The sequence below is a fragment of the Chionomys nivalis genome, chromosome 8 (genome assembly GCF_950005125.1).
Source record: "Chionomys nivalis chromosome 8, mChiNiv1.1, whole genome shotgun sequence".
In the NCBI taxonomy this organism is placed as follows: Eukaryota; Metazoa; Chordata; class Mammalia; order Rodentia; family Cricetidae; genus Chionomys; species Chionomys nivalis.
In genome coordinates, this window is record NC_080093.1 from 16,831,125 (window position 1) to 16,848,071 (window position 16,947).

The window sequence follows — 16,947 nt, forward strand, 5'->3', positions numbered from 1 at the left end:
TACAAAGCGAGTTCTAGGATAGCCAGAGCTGTTACACAGAGAAACCCTGTCTCAAAAAACAAAAGCAAAACAAAACAAAACAAAAAAAAGAGTTGCCATGGTAATGGTGTCTCTTCACAGCAACAGAAACCCTAAGACACTACTTTTCACCTAATCTTCTATAATAAAATATTTAAGATAAAGAAGGCCATCACTCTTGACACTCGTCACTTGGAGAGAGTATCCTTTGGTAACTACTGGTTTCCTGCCGCAAAAAGGGGCTTACTATTTGGTCCCAATTCTCCAGAAAACCAAAATCTGAAATAATCCAATTCTCCCTTAGCCTAAAATCTGACTTGCACTGTTGGATGGTTCTCCATTATAATCTGTCTCCCACGTTCTAAGGTCGTATCTGAAGTAGACAAGAAAGTTACATACTTGAGCCGATGCTCATCTGCATGTGGAGAAAAGAGGCCATTCTTGAATCTCTGCGCGAGCACTGGCCACGCCATGCTACAGTAATCCTGGAACAGGCACGGAGAAAGGGTGACACAAAACCACAAGCAGATTCTCCAACTCCCCACGGGCACAGCTGCTCTACGTCTGGGTATGCGGAGCTACTATCTCACCAAGGAAAACAAATGGCACACTGGACCACTGGACACGACGCCATGCCTCCTGAACCACTGGACACGAGCCATGCCTCCTGAACCACTGGACACGACGCCATGCCTCCTGAACCACTGGACACGACGCCATGCCTCCTGAACCACTGGACACGACGCCATGCCTCCTGAACCACTGGACACGACGCCATGCCTCCTGAACCACTGGACACGACGCCATGCCTCCTGAACCACTGGACACGACGCCATGCCTCCTCTACTCTCATTGCTTCCACGTCTAATACGAAACAGCCCAAGCTGGCTCCTGAGCCGCTTAGGCGTCAGAGAGCCCGAGGGTTAGAAGTAAGAATAATATCAAGACTCAGGGAGCTAGCTGCCTCCCAGTCTGTGAAAACTCATATGGGCATGGGGAGCAGCCATCATCAGCCTGCCTGGGGGTCACACCTCACAAAGAACTGTTTTCAGTTGGTAAGAAAATAAAGAAATGGGTATCACAGAATGTGCAGGATGGCACGGTGTTGAGTGGAAGACAAAGCAGGAAAGGCAAGGGTAATATGAGGAGGTTAGTAACTGTGGATAGCCTATCTAGGGAAGGTGGGAAGACAACATTTGCACTGGAATTTTAAAAAATCAAGGGAACAACCTCTTTTTACCTCAGAAAACTTCCTAAGTCAACCCAGCAAGTTGGCTAAGCAGTCACTTGAGCCCTGTGTTCAAAACAACAGAATTTGAGGAATCTTTGTGACAAGAAAAGGACCCAAGTCAGGCCACTCAGGGAGCTCTCGAGGAGGTAAAGAAGAAGGGGTCCCTAGAGCTGGAGAAGGAGCAGCATGAAGCAGGAGCGCCACAGTACTCCTAGGCCTGCCTCTGGGGGTGCGACAGCAGAAACTGCAGGTGCCAGTCTGCTGGAAGCGTACCCCAAGGGATTAACTCTGGGGGTGCGACAGCAGAAGCTGCAGATGCTAGTCCTCTGGAAGTGTACCCCGAGACAACTTTAGGGAAGTAGAAACAAGAAAGAAAGCCCCAAAAATGCAAGAAGAGACATTCTTTCCTCTCCGTCTCTCAGACAGATCACAAAATTACACAAAAATCAAAGGCATGCTTTGCTGAATCTAGAATGTTTCCTAAGACTCATGCATTAGAGACTTGGGCCCCTTGGTGGCACTGTTGGGACATAGTGGGGCAGTCCTTCGTTAGGGGCGGCCCTTTACAGGACATTATGGGACCCCAACTCCCTCCACACTGTTTGCTCCCAGTCTTATGATATAAACAGTTTGGCTCTGCCATGTATTTCCACCATGTTACGTCCAAGGCAAGGGGCCAGCTGACCGTGGACTGGAACCTATAAACTGTAGGACAAAACAAACCTTTGTTCTTTAAGTTGAACACTGCAAGTATTTTGCTAAAGTGACCGTTTTATTTTTTATTTTTATTTATTTGCTTCTTTTTTTAGTGATTTTTTTAATTGACTAACAAAACCAGGTGTGATAACATACTCCTTTCAACCCAGCATTTGAGAGACAGAAGTAGGGAGGCTAGCCTGGTCTCTATAGCAAGTTCCAGGTGAGCCAGGGCAACATAGACTCTGTCTCAAAAACAATTAACAAAACCAAAAAAAATAAAAAGAGAAACAACATCCAACTTAACTAACACAGACTTTAAACTGAGGCAGGGGCTACAGAGAACAGGTCAGATTTTTAGTTGTGCTGGTAACTAAAGGTGTGAGCCTGTAAGTGTGTAAGCTCTATATATGTGCAAAGTGAATTTTTACTCTTTGGCTTAAGATATTTCTGCCATCACCGGGGTTCACAACACTTTATATCAACCTTCTATTAGACCATTCTGGCCTCTTAAAAGATTTTTTGGAGTGTATATGTGTACATATGCAAGGGGGGGTATATGTGTGCCACGAGTGTGTGGGTGCCCAAGGAGACCAGAAAACATTATCAGAGCCTGGAGCTGGATTTTTACAGCAGTTTGTTGTAAGCTACCTGATGTGGGATTTCCCTCTGTATGCTGTGAATACCATTGGTTAATAAAGAAACTGGCCTGGCCTAATAGGGTAGAACAGAGCTAAGTAGGGAAAACTAAACTGAATGCTGGGAACTGAACGCTGGTCCTCTGGAAGAGCAGCAGTAACTTAGCCACTTGGCCATCTTTGCAGCCCTGACTCTGGCTCAGATCAAGAGAGGAAAAGCAGACCTGTCCACCAAGAGCACTGTGCAAGTCAGACACCTAGCAAAGGGGAAATATGTGAAATGACACTTCGGAGCCACAAACCTCGGGGAAGTTGGAAAAAAAGCTAACTATTCACCATTAGAACAATTTTATCCCTTGGTGAAAATACACTCATGGAAAACTAAACACATCCTATCAGGAGGCAGTTTAGCAGAGATGGTCCCTCAACCTCTGAGGTCACTTTTTCCTCTATAAAGTGAGGGTTCCTGGCCCTTAGAAAGACTCAAGTGAGATCATGCATGCAAAGCCCTTTGTACACTGCCTGGCACAAAGGCGGCATCCACTAAATGGCAGCCACCAGCATGAGTCATCTTGAGTATTAATTGAGTTACCTGAGCAGCCTTGGCAAATGTTGGCCCATGGTAGCGGCCACCAATGCGCAACACATCCTCTGTACAGTAAAAGAACTCAGAGAAGCCGTAGAACTCGCTGTTGTTGAAGTCGATCGGCGACTGGTAAATGCCATTCAGCGAGGCCTGGCTGGTGTTGGAGCGGGCCAGCAGGGGGCTCAGCATCGCCCTACAAGTGGTCCAGTCGCCCTTCCCTCGGACATGCAGGACCTGGCTGTTCCTCTCCACCACATCTGTGAGTCCCACAGGCAGGCAGGGGTCCAGAAATGGGTTGTCAGGACTCAGGCCTGTCTTCTGGCCCAGCAGCCTGTCACAACGACAAAAACAGGATGTGAGGGGGGCTGGCCCTGACCTCTTCTGAGAACTAAGTTCACTTCAAAAGCACCTTCTGATTTTCAATGACAAACCTAGCAACAAGGGCTGAGTGGAGTATTTCTAGGCAGCAGCAACACATGCATGTTTAATTGAAGCAAATTAAGTTTAGAAACCAGAGAGCAGTGCACCAGTGATGGATGTCATTCCACCCTCTCATCATCGTGTATTCCCAGTGCAGAGTCAATCAGGACCTGTGACTCTGCTGTTCTCCCTCTGCCTGCCTTCCCACAAGCCTCTGAAAAGTGCAAGGGATTCCTGTTTAACACACAGCTGGGGGCTGGAGAGAGGGCTCAGTGGGTAAAGCACTCCCTGCACAAGTGTGAGAATGTGAGTTTGAATCCTCGGAACCCGTGGAACAGCCAGATGAGGCGGTGTGTGACTGCGGTCCCAGTGCCTTGCAGGGAGAGAGGAGGTAGACAGAAAACTCCCTGGAAGCTAAAGGACCGGCGAGCCCGGTGTGCACAGCCGTGGACTGTGAGGGCCAGCGAGCCTGGTTTCAGGGCCGACGAGCCTGGTGTGTGTGCACAGCCGTGGACTGTGAGGGCCGGCGAGCCCGGTGTCAGGGCCGGCGAGCCTGGTGTGTGTGCGCAGCAGTGGACTGTCAGAACACGGTCCAGGAATGGATTCATGTGAGGAGAATTACGAGTGCTTGTGAAAACACTCCAAGAGAACAAGAGTCTTGTGTCCTCAGTTTCTTGAAAACACAGACTGTTCTTGGGAAGTCCTTTCATGCTCCTCTCAGGTGCAGCGGATAGGTGTGTGATTACTTCAGACTACTTGTCATTGCTTGCTGATGGTATTCAATCAAATGTTTAAATTATCCTTTGTATGCCTCTATGGGAAACACGTTTTTGTCATGTGTGGCTTGTCCTAGTGACTGTATACAGCTTGAACTCATGTGACCTTTCTTAACCCTCAGAGTATAAATTGCCTGAGGCTCTGAATAAAGTTGACCGGTGTCTGAGACTTTAGTCTGTTTCATTATCTGCTCCATTCTCCAGGTCCCACCGTGGCTAGAGCGGTGACAGTGGACAAGAGACCCTGCTCTCAAACAAGGAGAAGGGAAAGACGGACCCAAGGCCCCAAGTGTCCCATGGCAAACACATACCCACGTTCACACATATCAATGTGTACACACACACATGCATACACGTATCTTATACACACAAAAATACACAAACACAACTGGGAAGAGACAAAAGTGGGAAGAACTCAGAGAGGAGAGCGTTCTGAAGAGGGAACCATAGCAGTGGTACCATGGCAACATCTGGCCTGGAGTGAGTGGTGCTGGGCCAGCCAGCCTCCCGGGATCACAAATCCCTCGGCTGCTAAACGGGAGGGGGACAAGACTTGACTCCTTCCATGGCCACAGCTCTACTTCTCTAGGCTCTACTTGTCTAGCAATCGTATTCTCGTTACTAAGGAGATTAACAGCAGACATGGACAAAGATAGAAAGCACATGGAGACCGCTGGTACCTGCATTAGCTGTTCATTATCAGTTCCTGAACAGGCAGCTGTGAACGAGTGGACTTTGCAGGGTGATGATGCACGAACAATTAGCAACTGAGGGACACGGGAAGGGGTAAGGCAACAGAATGTCCGGGAGTAATGGAATCTGACTATTAGCGAGAACCACCCAGGGGGATAGGCCTGTCTGGTAGACTGGCAGCTACGGGAGCCACCTAAACAATCCGAAAGTACGCTGAAACGGGTCCCTAGAGACGTGCGGGAAAGGAAGAGGCAAACTTAGCCACTGTAGCTGGATGTCACCATTTTTCCCCCACATATGCAGTCTGGTAGAAGTGAGGATTCCGTGTCAAACGTACCTGTTTCTGTTAAGTGTTTCATTCAGCACAAGGTCTTCATAGCGCTGCCGGGCAAAGTTGCCTCCAAAGCCCAGAAAGGTGGTGACGTAAACCCTGTACACATGCTCTGTGTGCTGCACGTCACAGCCCAGGTTGAACTCAGCCAACAGGATCTTGGCTGCTTCTTCCTGTCATGCAACATCAAGAGAAAAAAAAGAGGGTTTCAGTTCCTTTCTAGAAAGTGGCGGCTACTGTGAATCCACCGGGCTCCATTTCTATGACTACTCTTTAAAATGGCCTTCCAATCTCACGGCCAGGTGCAGTGATACTCTCCTGTAACTCCAGCACCCACACAGCGAGGCAGAAGGACCACAAATCCAAAGACAATCTGGGCTCATGGCAAGCCCCTGTGTGTGTCTGTGAGGTCATTTCCCAAGAGGTTTAACTGAAGAGTGAGGATTCACCCTGAACGTGGGCAGTGCGTGAGCACCGCTGGGCTCTTGACCGAATGAAGACAGAAAGGCAGCGGGGTACCTGCATTCTTCTCTCTCTGCTTCCTGACTACAGATGCCATGTGACAGCTGCCTCACTCGGGCCACGCCTCCCCCACCACGGACTGTTTCCCCTCAGAATGTAAGCCAAAATGGCCTTTCCTCTTAAGTGGTTTTTTTTTTTTTTTTTTTTTTTTTTTTTTGGTTTTTCGAGACAGGGTTTCTCTGTGGTTTTGGAGCCTGTCCTGGAACTAGCTCTTGTAGACCAGGCTGGTCTCGAACTCACAGAGATCCGCCTGCCTCTGCCTCCCGAGTGCTGGGATTAAAGGCGTGCGCCACCACCGCCCGGCTCCTCTTAAGTGGTTTTGTTGGGCATTTTGTAAGTCACGAGAAGCTGTGGACACAGGGGAAGTGGGTTCATTACAGTCAATGGCGTTTCCTGGTACGGACATCTGTGTTCTCCAGTTCTCTACAACGGAAGTGTACTATTTTCATATTAGAAAAAAATCCTTTAACAAAGAAAGGATTGTGAGATCTATTCCACGACCTTGTCTAGAGTTATTCAAAAAGCTTTTCCATGTCTTCTGACTGGCTTGGGCATTGGCAACGTTCAGTTTTATCTTCAAAATAAGGGAGGTTTTGCTGTTTGAGTGGTTTTTTTTATGTTTGTTTGTTTTTTGTTTTTTTTTGTTTCAAGCAGAGTCTCACTGTGTACCCATGGCTGGTCTAACATTCACTCTGTAGACCAGGCTGGCCTCAAACTCACAGAGATTCACCTGCCTCTGCTTCCCAAGTACAGGGATTAAAGGGGTGCACCACCAATACCCAGCCTTGATTTGGGTTTTGAACTTTAAAGGTAGAGATTAAACTAAGTCCCTGAACTCTAATCCATAGCAAAGCCCTTCCTCTGGTCTAATTACTCTTGCTCATTCTCACATCCAGTCAATCTCTAGCCCCTGCTCTGAATCACCACCCCAATGTGCTTCTTGTATTATTTATTTATTTATTTATTTATTTATTTATTATGTATACAATATTCTGTCTGTGTGTATGCCTGCTGGCCAGAAGAGGGCACCAGACCTCATTACAAATGGTTGTGAGCCACCATGTGGTTGCGGGAATTGAACTCAGGACCTTTGGAAGAACAGGCAATGTTCTTAACCTCTGAGCCATCTCTCCAGCCCCTTCTTGCGTAATTTTTTAATGTGTATGATTGCAAAATGGAAATAACTACTTGGACTGTGGGATTTTAAATTTGTGAACATATTACTGCACCTAGCAACTCTACTCCTCGATTTATACCCAGGAGACCTAATAACTTATGTCTACACAAAAGTGTGTTCATGAATGTTCCCAGCACTGCCGTCCATAATCCCTCAATGTGGAAACTACTCAGCTATGCATCAGGGATGAATGAATGAACAAAAGGTGGGCCGGTGATTCAATGGACTCGACCACCAACACCAGCAATGTACTGGTACATACCACAACATTGATTACCTCGGGAATGTTTTTCTAAGAGTCATACTACATGATTTCATTATATGAAAAGCCCAGACAGGTCCCTAGATGAGAGAAAGCGATGGAGGACTAGACAATGAGAGACAACTGCTTTTGGCAGAGCTGAAACGTTCTGAATTCCAAGCGATGCTGCATGGTCTTTGCTTTTTAACCAAACGCTAGCATCCATCGCTGAGTCACTATACTGCTGTGTCTGCATCTAATTTAGTGCTTGCAAGTACTTCCGCTGCTGCTTTCTAAATCTGTCCACACAAGTCATTTAAGACCACAAATGTGAATTCATTTTAATTCATTAAGCCTCAGGACTTCAGAACTAGAAGACCAAAAAGATGCCCTGACCCCGGCTCAGGACCTCACTGTTTGTTTGCTCTGACCCCAGCTCAGGACCCCACTGTCAGCTCTGACCCCATCTCAGTACCCCACTATCAGCTCTGACCCCAGCTCAGGACCCCACTGTCAGCTCTGACCCCATCTCGGGACCCCACTGTCAGCTCTGACCCCGGCTCAGGACCCCACTGTCAGCTCTGACCATGGCTCAGGACCCCACTGTCAGCTCTGACCCCGGCTCAGGACCCCACTGTCAGCTCTGACCATGGCTCAGGACCCTACTGTTCATTCTGACACTGGCTCAGGATCACACTATTGCCTGCCCTTCCCCTGCCTTCTCTCGCCTCTGGAATCTTCGTCTTCCTAGTTCCCCAGCCTGGACCATCAGGACTTCTGCAGATCTCATAACCATACCGGCACACTCACCTAAATATAACTAGATTTTTGCTCTAAATATTTGCTGAAATGTGTGCCCTTCCCTCCAATTCCATTTCCACTGTCTACTCTGACCTTGCAACTCCTCACTCAAGACTCTTCTCACCTACATTTCTCAAAAAAAAAAAAAAAAAAACAACACACATACACAAACAAATAAACAAACAAAAAAAAACAGGCCAGCATATAGCCAATGTGGCCACAAAACTTAACAGCTGGGAAGGACCTTCGAGTTTGTCTAACTGTGGAACCGAGGCTCACGTGACTGCCTTGCTTTGGCTGGATCCTTACAAGCGACAGAACTGAAAACCAAGCCCCTCCAACAATACTCAAGACTCCTCATGATCCAATTCCATCCTCTCTCCCCAGAACCTCCCTGAAGCTCCTAGAGTGGACAAGTCCCTGAGCACTCCTTAGACGTTCCAGAGTCTGCTGCTTTCTCTGTCCCTCTGCACACTGTGACTGTGGGAGACAGTCTCTGCTCAGCTTTAACTCTGGTCCTGCGCCCAGGTAAGCAGCTCACATTCCATGAAGGCAGCACGGTTCCTGCTCAAGCTTTCACAAATGGGGCTGACCCTGCTGGTCCCTATCTCCTCCCAGCTGTTGAGACAAGAGGGTCTCAACCACGGGTAATACTAAACATCGCAGTATATCCAGCCACACACTATTCAGCCCCAAACAACAGCACCAAGGGTGAGAAACCATCATTTAGATCAGTGTTTCTCAAGCTTCCTAATGCTGCGACCCTTTAATAAGTTCCTCATGTTGTGGTGACCCCCCACCATAAATACTTTTGTTGCTACTTCATATTTTGCTACTGTTATGAATCGTAACGTAAATAACTGATATGCAGGGTATTTGATATTTGACCCCTGGGAAAGGGTTGTTCAAACCCCCAAAGGGGTCGCAACCTATAGGTTGAGAACTACCATTTAGATCACATTACAGGACTGCTGTGGTCTGCCTGACACTTCTGACTCACTGACTTCATTACACTGGAGGCAATGTAACCAGCATGTTCTATTTCTCGTGCATACTGCATGTTAAAGAGGGATGCTTCTCTTTTCTCTCGCTAATGAATCATCTCTCTAAAAATACATTCTTGGCTGGAGATGAACCCATTGGCAAAACACTTGCCTAGCACATGCAGGGCCCTGAGATTGATCCATAGTGCCACAAAAAGAAAAACAAAAGCTAGCATCAAAATACATCCTTAAGGGGCCAGGGACTCAGTAAAGTACTTGCCACGAACAGAATGAGGGCTTGAGTTTGAGCCCTATCGCTCACACAAAAAAGTAGATGTGTACTGTCAATCTTAGATCTCACACTCACTCCGCATCCACAAGTGCCCACACCACACACACACAGTGGCAGCACATTTCTGTAATCCCAGTCTTGGGGAAGAGTGGAAGGAGGACCCCTGGAGCCTGCTGACTGGCCAGTCTCACAGGCAAGGAATGCAGGATGTCCTTCTGTCTGCTGTCAATATGTTTCTCTCACTAATTGATGAACAAAGTTGTTTTGGCCAATGGTCAGCCAGAATAGAGCCAGGCAGGAAATCCAAAGATATGGAGAGAAAGAAGGCAGAGTCAAGGAGATGCCATGTAGTCGCCAAAGGAGTAACATGCCAGGGTATCACTGGTAAGCCACGGCCATATGGCAATACACAGATTAGTAGACATGGGTTAATTAAATTTTGAGAGCTAGTCCTTAATATGCCTAAGTTTTTGGGTTTTGTTTTTGTTTTCTTTCCTGAGACAGGGTTTCTCTGTAGCTTTGGAACCTATCCTGGAACTAGCTCTTGTAGACCAGATTGGTCTCGAACTCATAGAGATCCATCTGCCTCTGCCTCCCGAGTACTGGGATTAAAGGCGTGCACCACCACTGCCCAGTTGTGCCTAAGCCTTTGGCCAAACAATTACAATTAATATTAAGCTTCTGCTTGGTTATCTTAATAAGTGGGCAGAGAGAAACCGGTCTAGTGAAACCAGGTGAGATGGAGAAAATGTATAGGCAAGTTCCACATTCAGTGAGAGACCCTGTGTCAAAGAGGAGGACACCAACCTCCACATGTTATGCACACAGATGTGAGTACACACCAACATATACGAACACATAGGTAAGCAGTATCAGAGATGAAGGAGAGGAACAGTGGGGGAAAGGGTATGTATGACCCGTATCCAAGACTGACCTGTATATTTACTCCCCAGGCAACCCCCGAAGATACATAGTATTAATTATCACTGCTAAAATGTATCAAGCACTTATCATAAGTGGGCCACTTGCTAAGTACTTGACATTCTGATATCCTTGCAGCTTTGTAAGAGAGATACTATTATGCCTTGTGGACACCCAGGACCAGGGAGGTTACCTGCTGGAGATAATGCAAGCTAGTGCCAGGGTGGTGGCAGGCACAGGTCTTTAATGAGGCAAAGGCAGGCAGATCCCAGTGAGTTTAAGGCCAGCCAGGGTCACACAGTGAGACCCACATCCTGTGGAAAAAAGGAAAAGAAGATAACGGAAGTTAGCAACTGCCTGACCGGATCTAGGACTCTGGCCCCCAGCATACAGCTTCAAACACTGACCTCCCTACTGGGATTTCTAACTGGACTTCACACAAGGCAAAATACCTGTTTGGGAGGAAGGACAGAGGTTGAGGTAGGGACTTCATAGGCAATTTGGAGAGAAGCTCCTCCCATGTCCAGTATCCCCACTGTCCTCCTGCGTCCCGCTGCTGAGTCCAGGGAAGTGTCAGCATCCGACTCTGAAACCAATGACAAGATTCAAATCATCAAACACAAAAACCAAGTCCAAAGGAAAGCACACCCCAACCCCTCCCCCAACACCACCACCCCACCTACACCCCCGCCCTCTGCAAAAAAATAAAAAAAGAAATTTGCCAAGCCAGCAAGATGGCTTACCTAATAAAAGCAACTAAAATAAATTCATCTATTGTGTACATTATACAGAGAATAATTCTTTCAAATGACTTAAATATAATGCTTCAACTCTATATGCACAGGGATAGGAGGAACCAACTCCAGCCTGTTGTCCTCCACATCTGTACCATGGCGTGTGCATGCCCACCCTCATACACACACAATAAATAATGTTCAAACAATAACAACATCGGAGGACTTTTTAAAAATGTGTTCTGTGGAACGAGAGCAGACACAAAAAAGAGCAAACTCTTCGAAGGGTTGAGACTGGGTAGGGGTTCGTCCACGTTTATTTTGTCACTTCTTTAACAGACATTTGAAGCTTCCCATAAAGACTACAACGAAGAACAGCTCCCAGCGAGCACACACACACTACCGAGAGCCTGGAGAGAAGCCGCAGCCCTTGAAGAACATCACACGGCAGAACGGACTTACCATCTTCATGGTCAAATCGTCCCAGAACAAAGTTGATTCCAATCCATGCGTAAACTCCTAAGGAAGAAACGGAAAAGGCCTCTCTATAATTCTCCACTGCTGAACCATATCCACCCACACACACCTCAAGGGCACCCTTTTTCTCCTTTCTTGGAAAAATAAAAATAAAAAGAACCACAATATTCTACTCCATACTCTTTAAAACTTGTTTTTATTTAACGTGCATTGCTGTTTTACACGCATGTATGTCTGTGTGAAGGTGTCAGATCCCCTGGAACCAGAGTTACAGACAACTGTGAGCTGCCATGTGGGTGCTGGGAACTGAATCCAGGTCCTCTGGAAGACTAGCCAGTGCTCTTAGCTGCTGAGCCACCTCTCCAGTCCCCGTCTACTCCATACTCCTGGTGCATGGACCTTAAATCTTCTCTCTCTCTCTCTCTCTCTCTCTCTCTCTCTCTCTCTCTCTCTCTCTCTCTGTCTCTCTCCCTCCCTCCCTCCCTCCCTCCCTCCCTCCCTCCCTCCCTTCCTTTCTTCCTCTCTTCATCTAGCACACTGCTTCCCACCCCCATCTCAAATAGCGCTGGGCTCATGCATGCTAGCTACCTGCATCCCCAATCACATCTTTTCTCATGTGATTTTCATTCTTTCTGCAATCATTTGTAACTTCTAATAATTCTATGAAGACTAGGAACTAATTGTAAAAAAAAAAAAAAGCTCTTAAAAAAATGTTTAAAACTGTATCAAGAGCCAGGCATGGTGCCATACGCCTGTAACCCCAGCACTCAGGAGGCAGAGGCAGGTGGATTTCTATAAATTTGAGGCCAGCCTGATCTACACTGCTTGTTCCAGGCCAACCCGGCCTACATAGTGAGACCCTGCTGAGAGGTGGGAGGGGGTCTGGGGTGCAGCTTAGTGGGAGGACACCTGTTCAGCATGACCAAGGACTTGGGGGAGAAGAGTGAGTCTTGCAACTGTGACTTCTGAGAAAAGTGGGAGGAATGCAACCACCCAGCGTCCCCACACGATGCAAGTGTAACTCTGGGGGGCGGGGGGCACACACAGGGAATGCGCCCACCCAGCGTCCCCGCCAGATGCAGGTGTAAGTCTGGATGGGATACACACAGCTTTGTAAGAACTCTGAAAGTGAAGCGAACCGTGAACACACAGAGAGACAAGAACTGAAAAATGTTCCCAAACTAGACCAAGTCTCTCATTTTTTCCCCTTGGCTTCAACTCAAAAGCAGTTGGGGATGAAGAAGAATCAGGTGTGAGGAGAGAGAACTCTCTGACCCCTTTCCAGCTCAGAGTGGAAAAACAGACTCCGAAGGTTCAGAGGCAGCAGGGGGAAGTTCAGGGCGGATTTGCTGTTGCTTGTTTGTCTGGTTGTTGTTGGTGGTGGTGTGTGTGTGTCTATGTGTGTGCCTGTGTGCCTCTGTGTGTGTCCTGTGCCTCTTTGTGTGTCCTGTGTCTGTGTGTGTGCCTGTGCCTCTGTATGTGTGCCTCTATGTATGTGTGTGCCTGTGTCTGTGGTGTGCCTGTGCCTGTGTATGTGTGTGTGCATGCCTCTCTGTGTGTGCCTGTGTGTGTATATGTGTGCGTACATGTGTGCACATGTGCATGCTAAGTGTACACGGGGATCAGACATGACACTGGATGTCTTCCTCAGTCACCCTCCACTTTATGTTTTGAAGGCAGGGTCTCTCAGCAATTCAACTAGGCTGGCTAGTCAGCAAGCCCCAGAGATTCTTGTCTCTGCCGCTCCAGCTCCGGGAATACAGGTGTGTGTCACCACACCTGGCTTTTTATGTGAGTGCTGAAGGCTCTAACTCAGGTCGTCACGCTTATGTGGTAGGCACTTTACCAAATGAGCCATCTTCCCAGCCCCACTATCACCTCTGGTCAAAAAAAAACGGGAATAGGCTGAATCTCTGAGTTTGAGGTTAAGTTGGTCTACAGAGTGAGTTCTAAGACAGCCAGGGATACACAGAGAAACCCTGACTCACAAAAAAGAAAAAAAGAAAAAAAAGGAAGGGAGGAAGAAAAAGGAAGGGAAAAAAAGAAATTGGAATAGCTGGCCATGTTGGTGCATGCCTGTAATCCCTGCACTAGGAAGCAGGGGCACGAGGATTGCTCTAAGTTTTAAGCCAGTCAGCAAGTTCTTGACAAGCAAGAGCTACACAGTGAGACCTTGTCTCAAACCTAGGAAAGAAGCGGTAGCAACCGATCATTCTGGGCACCCTGGGCCACATGAGAATATCAATGCAGTGGTGTATTAAGCGAAGTCACACCGTACAGCAATTACAATAGAAGGAAAGCCCAAAAGAGGAGAAAAGTAACTCAGCCTAATCATTCCTTGAACTAAGGTCTCCTCACACCTTAATGGAATAACTTGCTTTCACGTTTAAATTAGGAAAACTACACATAACTCCTAGAACTGTATGTTTGCAAAAGTGCAATTAACTAATCAAAGACCTGTTTGGAATCATCATTAAATACTAAGTGTGGTGCTTCGTGCTAAGTTAAAAGCAGATATAAACGTGAGACTTCCAGAAGCAGCCATCTGAAACAGATGACTAGTGTAGGAGCTACCAGTAGACTGGACAGCTGAGCCAAGTCGAAGGCGGTGCACCCAGCAATCCCAAGCACCTGCTAGGGAAGCTGAACCCTGAGCATCTCCAAGGCAACCCAGCGCTACCCCGCCAGCCCAGTACCTTCCTGCTTCCCAGAGATCACTTCAGCCTGAGACTGTGAAAAGAGGAAGTCAAACTCCAATGGCAAATCTTTCACTAAATCAGCCAAGATAGCCAACTGCTGCCTGCAGAAAAAGAACAAAAAATCCCAAAGTTAATTATTAACCATCTTAGCCGGGCGGTGGTGGCGCACGCCTTTAATCCCAGCACTCGGGAGGCAGAGGCAGGCAAACTCACAGAGGCAAACTCTCTGTGTGAGTTTGAGGCCAGTCTGGTCTACAAGAGCTAGTTCCAGGACAGGAACCAAAAAGCTACGGAGAAACCCTGTCTCGAAAATCAAAAAAAAAAAAAAATATTAACCGTCTTTTCACCTGGCACCGAAGCGGCCCAGTAAACTGTGGCAGAGGGAGTGCTGGAGCTCAGGGGCCAAGGGCTAGCCTGGGAAACATGGTGAACCCCCATCTCTTAAAGAAAACAAATAAAAACCTCTTATCACAAACTGCCCTCCCATGTAGTCTTGTCACGGTGCCTCCCCATCTACCCATCCACTTGCCTAGCGCTTATCCATTTTGGTTCCTATTTTGACTTCAGAGGCTCAAACTACAATGGAAGAACAGCCTCCTACACAAAGACAGTATTTAGGGATCAGTATCAACCCAGGACCCCCAAGGCCGAGTTCTCAGCACAAAGGAGATTGATTTGTCCCAGAGGGACAAAGGGCAAGGAATAAGAGACAAAGATGGGAGATGGCGGCCAAGGGAGAAGAGGAAGGAAATAAGGGAGAGGGAAAGGGGCAGCTGTCCCAGAAGCGAGACAAAGAACTGCCTTTGGGTAGAGAGCAGGCGGCCATGGCCCACGGGCAGATGACAGTTTACACAGGTAAAGGAGGAAACCCTGAGTTAGGATGAGGTGTTTCATTGTTACTGGGTGTGTTAATTATGTGGGCTAAAGGGGCCTTTGATTGCTGGACTTCAATACTTCCATAGTTGAACCTTGGTCTCAGGAGGAGGAAGAGGTCAAATAAGAGAATAGACCTTGGGGGCTAGTTTTAGAACTGTAATCTAATGGGTTTTATAAGGCAGGGGGAAGGGGGAGAAGGGCAAGGCCTGCCAGAGGCATGTCTGCCATGCTCAGGCTGGCTAGCGCCCCTTCACCTTAAATCATGCAGTACCTGGGTGTTACATGAGGAGCACATGGCTTTACGGCTCTAGGCGACCATGAGGAAGTCACACAAAATTCAGACACTCTTGGCTACACTGTTTCTAACTCTGGACGAGCATGAGGAAGTCACAGGAAATTCAGACACTCTTGGCTACACTGTTTCTAACTCGGAGAGGAAGATGTGAATTACAGACACAAACTCACCCTCGGGTCTTACACAATACAGCCTGCCTCACGTGACCTCACAACTAGGCAGTGAGTGCCACAAGCTCTTATATAATCTATTCAATGAGCTAACAATTAACTTTTCCATGTTTCAAGGGTTGACTTTGTTTCTTTATAAAAATCTTATCATTTGAAAAACGCAGAGGTGGTTCAGAATACAAAGGTCATTAGAATTTCCACTTCGAGGGTGACATTTGATACTTAGCATCTATGTGGGTATTTTTCCTCTGAAGTTTTAAATGTTTTTCCTAGGATTATTAGATGAAGTAAAAATAAATAAAGCAAAGGATAATAAAATGAATCCAAGGCAAATGTTAGTTAAGAATGAGACCAATGATCATTTTACATTTGCAATGTTCCCATGATTGTGTGTGTGTGTGTGTACATGTAAATATGTGGAGGCCAGACACTGGGTGTCTTCCTCAACTAATCTCTAACTTTTTTTTAAAAGTTAGATTTAATCATTTTATTTTATGTATGTTTTGCCTACATGTATGCATGTATGTGTACCACATACATGCTTGATGCCCATGGAGGTCAGAAGAGGATATCAGAGTCTCTGAGACTGGAATTACAGATGTCTGTGAACCACTCTGTGGGTGCTAGGAATTGAACCCAGGTATTCTACAAGAGCAACAACTGCTCTTGACCACTGAACCACCTCTCCAGCCCTCCATTTTATTCTTTTCCACATGGGGTTTCTTCAGGGAACTTGGAACTTCCTGGTTTGGTTAGACTGTCTGGCCAGCAGCCCAGGGACCCTCCTGTTCCTGTAGTCCCAGCACCGGATTACAGGCATGCTCCACTAGACCTGGCTGGGGATCCGAACTCAGGCCCTCATGCCTGGGAAGCAAGTACTTTCTCAGCTGAAGCCTCTCCCCAGCACGTCTTGGATTTCTAAAGTTATTCATTATAGGAATATTCTACCAGGTCAGATAACTGTCAACATGACTCAGTGAAAAATACTGCTGCCACTTAAAAGTTATACTTGAGGAACTAATTTTCCAATACAATCTCATGTACAGCGTTTTTAAATGCTGTTACACATCATAACGTTCTACAGAGTTCACAAGGGTAAGGAGGAGCTATCCATCTCTCGGAATGGGACAGGCTTCTGAGTGACACACAGATGAGGACTTGCTGTACCTGGTGGTGACAGGGAAAGATGGCCACGCACCTTCGGTGCTGTCTGTGATGTACACTACCTGTACTGCTAAAGTCTGTTTCATTCAGTCGGGACACTTTAACAAATGTTTGTTTTAGATTTGATTTCATTCCATGTATAAGTGTTCCACCTGCATATATGTGTGTGCACCACGTGTGTTCCTGGTGCCTGTGGAGGTCAGAAG

General features: G+C 47.0%; 1 protein-coding gene across 2 annotated transcripts in view; it reads right to left on the bottom strand.

Moving 5' to 3' along the window:
• Positions 1-16,947, bottom strand: part of Entpd7 (ectonucleoside triphosphate diphosphohydrolase 7) — a 47,023-nt gene that overhangs the window by 8,207 nt on the left and 21,869 nt on the right. For both annotated transcript variants that reach the window (XM_057777481.1, XM_057777482.1), the window contains exons 6-11: positions 14,234-14,337; positions 11,523-11,579; positions 10,779-10,912; positions 5,396-5,562; positions 3,176-3,500; positions 418-503 (exon numbers count right to left, since the gene is read on the bottom strand). In XM_057777481.1, the coding sequence (XP_057633464.1) occupies positions 418-503; positions 3,176-3,500; positions 5,396-5,562; positions 10,779-10,912; positions 11,523-11,579; positions 14,234-14,337 (873 nt within the window). The remainder of the gene's footprint in view (positions 1-417; positions 504-3,175; positions 3,501-5,395; positions 5,563-10,778; positions 10,913-11,522; positions 11,580-14,233; positions 14,338-16,947) is intronic.